Source organism: Manihot esculenta, chromosome 6 (assembly GCF_001659605.2).
Source record: "Manihot esculenta cultivar AM560-2 chromosome 6, M.esculenta_v8, whole genome shotgun sequence".
Taxonomy (NCBI): domain Eukaryota; kingdom Viridiplantae; phylum Streptophyta; class Magnoliopsida; order Malpighiales; family Euphorbiaceae; genus Manihot; species Manihot esculenta.
In genome coordinates this window covers 26,657,141-26,662,175 of record NC_035166.2, presented here as the reverse complement: position 1 = coordinate 26,662,175, position 5,035 = coordinate 26,657,141, and the positions used below count along the sequence as shown (strand labels likewise).

General features: G+C 35.1%; 1 protein-coding gene across 1 annotated transcript; it reads left to right on the top strand.

Moving 5' to 3' along the window:
• Positions 1 to 605: 605 nt before the first annotated feature.
• Positions 606 to 4,060, top strand: LOC110616471 (cysteine and histidine-rich domain-containing protein RAR1). The gene is made up of 6 exons (XM_021758837.2): positions 606 to 838; positions 1,747 to 1,749; positions 1,882 to 1,964; positions 2,434 to 2,594; positions 3,443 to 3,648; positions 3,746 to 4,060. Exons 1-6 carry the CDS (start codon positions 737 to 739, stop codon positions 3,839 to 3,841), a joined length of 651 nt encoding a protein of 216 aa, XP_021614529.1. The 5' UTR covers positions 606 to 736; the 3' UTR covers positions 3,842 to 4,060.
• The last annotated feature ends 975 nt before the right edge of the window (positions 4,061 to 5,035 follow it).

Sequence of the window (5,035 nt, the reverse complement as noted above, 5' to 3'; positions counted from 1 at the left end):
ACAATGGCCCTTCGAGCAACTCCCCACCCAATCTTCACGGCAACATCTTCCCCAGCATGGTGTTGCACATTCCCAAGAATTATGGACGTGACAACATGCTTTATATAGTGTTTTATTTCTAGTCAATGTGTCTTCACTGTTGAACTATACGTCGTTTTAATTGCAAACACCATTTGTCTTAACATAGTTTTTCATCGCATGTCAAATTTGTTAATATTTTCATTTGTTTTGATCAGAAAATTTTTACACATTTGAATATATAAATTGATTTATATATTTAATTAATAAAAATTAAAATTTTAAATTAATATGTAAGTTATATTATATTTTAAATAAAATATTCTTTTAATTTTTAATTACGTATCAAAATTTTATTGAGATGGTGTATATGAATTTTCTGTTTTGATTCATTCAGAAAACTAATGCACAGGTTTAAGTGGCAGTCCAGCTGTGTCATGGTCTTGCGCTCGGGCTTGGCCCCTTGCCGGAATCCAGTTTTGGCTGGGCTTACATAGTGGTTTCAAGGATCACAAAAAAAGGCCGTTAATTGATCCGCGAGGATTGAATTATGATGTTGAAAGTTTTCTGACTAGGCCAGTTGGACCCCTTGTAAAAGAAGAATCGGTTCCATTTCTAAACGCCGCCCAAACTTGCATAAGATAAACTGCGTTCAGCATCAGATTCTATTAGTCGTCGCGGTCTTCTAACATCGACTGCGACTTGAGAGACGAAGAGAATGGAGCAGGAGGTTGTTAAGCTCCGTTGCCACCGAATCGGCTGCAACGCCACCTTCACCGAAGACGATAATCCCGAAGGTTCCTGTCAATATCATGATGCGGTATGAATTTTATTGCATTTTCTTCTCTTTTTCTGGAGATCATTGAAATTGTTGTGGAGCTTCAGATAGTTGATAATTGATGAGTCACGGATTATTCTGTTTCAATTAGGACTTCCTATGTTTATAGCAAAGTTCTGTTAGATAGATCTCATCCTCGGCTATTATGTTCATTATTTTGGCTGTCCATGTTTTAGTTCCCACATCGCCTAATTAGGCAAGAATTATCGTTTTTTAGTTGCCTTCTAATTAACAAGTAGAGATCAATTTTTATGGCTCTCTCTTCTCTATCTAGTTGGTAGCTGGCCATTTTTATCAACTTTGTAATCGATGCATAACATCTAGCTATTGAGAATTTGAGATGATGTTGGTAATATCTGTCATTTCCCTTTTGCATGGACTAAGTTGTCCAGCGAAGAAATCTCCCAATGGGACATGTGAGTTAGGTTCCTCAAATAGCACGGCAGAAAACACTGAGAAATATTTGGACATTTAAAAGCTTAGATTACAAGAGACTCATTCTGAAAGATTACGATGCACTATTTGTTCAACCGTTTGTGAGTTGAGGTTCTCTATATATAATATATTATACTATGCAGCGGTGCACTTTGAACTGTGTAGGAGGTTCTGTCTTTTCCGTTATTAATTGTTGAAACGGTTTTTTTACATCAATCTAAGTTTCCAGCACAATCACCGACATTTCCCTCATTTTGTTTTGTAAGTCTTCAAATTTTATTTTCATGTGTTAACAATTAACACTGCTGCCATATAAGCAATTACTTGCATTATGCTTCTATTTACTCTTGTAATTAAATAGTGAATATAATGTATTGTGGATTATGCTAATTAGCTTCTTTTCAATTTACATTGTTGGGCCATGCATCGCTGCTGCTGCACCTACGTGTTGTCAGGGAGTAAGTCAAAATCTTTAGTCTGATTATTTAGTTCTTTTCAAACAGAAGTTCCGGTTCCTTTTCATCGTTAAATCTTCCTTCTGTCACTAATTTTGATGTGCTGTTGTCACTTTTCTTGAATGCATTTTCCAGCCTATATTTCATGATGGAATGAAAGAATGGAGTTGTTGCAAGAAAAGAAGTCATGATTTCACCTTATTTTTAGAAATTCCTGGGTATGTGTCTGTTTATCTCTCTCTTTTCCTTCCCTTCGTTTTCTCTCTCTCTCCATTTTTCTCTCTTCCTTTCCTTTACTTTGATTTGAGTAAAATTTTTGGCATTTGATTTTTAAACTGTAAGTAGAAATGATTTAGAATCCATAAGCTTGTATTTGCATTGAAGAAGAATCAAATCAATAAGCTTGTATTTGCATGTTGATTTGAGTTGTGGTTTTTGTTCTATTGATTATAGATGCTTAATTGAAAATATGCTGCTTTTGATACTGTTAAGAGAATTTCCTTTTCTTTTAGACTAATCCTATCGATTGAGGAATAAGAACACTTTAGTTTGTTGATCCTATTTTTGGCCCCTTGTAAAATGTAAATTGTAATCCTAAATCCATATTGATCAAGACTAATATTTTAAGTTGACTATATATTTATCTGTTTGGGATAGTAGTTCCTCAGTCTTTCTTCTCTGATGAAGATGTAAGACAGGTAAACACACAACCGAGAAACCTGTGTTAGCAAAGGTTACTGCAAGTCCAAAGAAGCCAATTCCTCCTCCCACTGCAGCTACCACAACCAACTTGTCCTCTAAGGAATCTTGTCCTAGGTGCAAGCAGGGATTTTTTTGCTCAGATCATGGTAATTTCATCTCAATGCTCCTTTCCTTAGAAGGATTAACATGTTTTGATGTGAATATTGAGATTTCAATGGAAAAGAAGTGGGGGGAAGTCCTTATGCGTTAGACCATTGATTGTGAACAACACTGAATGTACTGTGTGCAATATTAATTACCAACAACATTGATGCCTCTGCAAACAGAGTCCTTAGTTACATGGAAGCGTAATTTATGGTTGTTGCTTGCTGACATTAATGACCAGAGATATGGCAGTCTGTATTGGAGTATGTGTTTATTTTTTTTCCTAATAAGTTATTTCCTTTTCATGGCCTTGTGAAAGTATGGAAAATGAACTATGACTCTGAAAACAAGAAGTCAATTCTCCCTGAAAATGGTATATTTTCCCTTTGCCACTAGAATATTTTTCAGGTCTAAGACTTGGACACCAAAAATTGAGAAAAATGTTTGTAGAGAATATTTTCATGAAACAAATGGAGCCTTTGTCCCCCTTTTTTGTAAGGTTCTTTGGTGGAAATTATGCATCCTAAATGTTATCAGAATGAAGGAAATATAAGAACCGGGCTTCTCAGAGTGGTATACATGCACATGGTTACAAGTTTAACAAGCTAAATAAGGAAAAAGTGAATTTTGTTAGCATATTCCATTAATTGGATTCTATTTTCCGTCATGTTAGCATATTCCATTGATTGGATTCTATTTTCCGTCATGTTAGCATAAGATTGCAGGTTTCATCAATTTTTTTTAATGATCTTTTGATATATATTTTTTTTAACTGCCATTCTTTCAGCTTCTCCATTTTTATTTCAAGTATGATTGCTTTTGAAGCTAAAGCTCTGATTATCCATTTTAGGTTCCCAAGCAAAGCAAGCTCCACTTGCTAGAAGCAATGTGGGTACGCAAGGGTCCTCTGCACCTCCCAAGAAGGTAATTGACATAAATGAGCCCCAAACTTGCAGGAATCGGGGTTGTGGTAAAACTTTCAAAGAAAAAGATAATCATGAAACTGCCTGTTGTTACCATCCAGGGCCTGCTATTTTTCATGATCGGTTGAGAGGGGTATGTTTTGCTGCATCTTACTCTTCAGTCTGTTATAGTATCGATTCCTTTAATGATCATCCGTATATTTTTTTCTTATTTGCATATGATATGGCAGTGGAAGTGTTGTGATATCCATGTAAAGGAGTTTGATGAATTCATGAGCATTCCACCTTGTACCAAGGGATGGCACAATGCTGATCCAGCGTCTTAAGCTTCGCAAGATGAAGTACACCTTTGCTATTCCTTGTATTTGAAAATTTTGTTCTGACGATATATTTTCCTATCTGGCTGTTCCACTAGCATTAAACTTTCTTCTAGTGGGCTTTTCTTTTGATCTCCATTTTCTCATGTCTTTCACCTTGAAAACTGTTTTGAACTCCTGCTTTTGGTGAAGGAACCTGGCCATTAAAAAGTTGCTACTTTTGTTCCAGTTCGATGTTCCACGTTTTTATATGGTTTGATTTTGATGTTCTTCGATTTGAGATTCTCATCTCACACTCAGATGTTGACATAATTTACAGCTGAGAGTAGGGTTTAATAAAAGTAATGCACTTCATTTTAACAATAATTACTGAAGTATTGAAACAGTTGTCGATGTATCATAAGACTCGGGAATTCATAACCTTTATCTAAAAAAACTAAATTTCTTTTTGTTTTAAAAATAGATATTTATTTCGTTAACCAATTAAGGAGAATTTATTAAAATTTCCTTTTTTTTTAATCTATCTAAAGTTCGTCAGACATTAATTTAGATTTAAAGACTCATTTTGACCCAATCACATGCATATCAGAAGTCCTAAGTACTAAAAGAAGACATGAAGGTTCTATGGTGACTCTCCTCAGATCAAGCTTTAAAATTGTTGGGTTTTTGTAAGAGAAGGGCGGCAATTGTCATAATTAAATACACATCAAATCGAAAATAATAAACGCAGAAAGGACAAAACACAGTAACCACTTTAGGATAGGCCTCACGAGTCCTATGATGGGTGTAATCAATTTCCCTCTTTATTTTTCTACCCAACTACACTCTTGGGCTGGGTCCCACTTTTATCCTTCTATTTCCATCCATTCCTTTGCATTTGCTTCCCCCGCTTCATTAAATTAATCTAATTATTAACAAAATTATACAAAAAAAAAAAAAGGGATTTTAAAGTCTTGCACAAATTTTTGTTTAATCTCAAAGGAGCTGAATTACGCAACCAAAAGATTTCCAATTTCTAAACAAACTACATTACCGGGTAGAGGCAAATGGTATTGGAACTTGAACTCTGGCAGTCGACGTGGCAGATATTTGTTCCAAAGAAAAACAGAGCCAGAATCCTACAATCATTACAATACCAGTCTTTGTTTTTATTATAATTAAACCAATACTCTCCGTGGGCCAACATGGGTACAACACAAACCG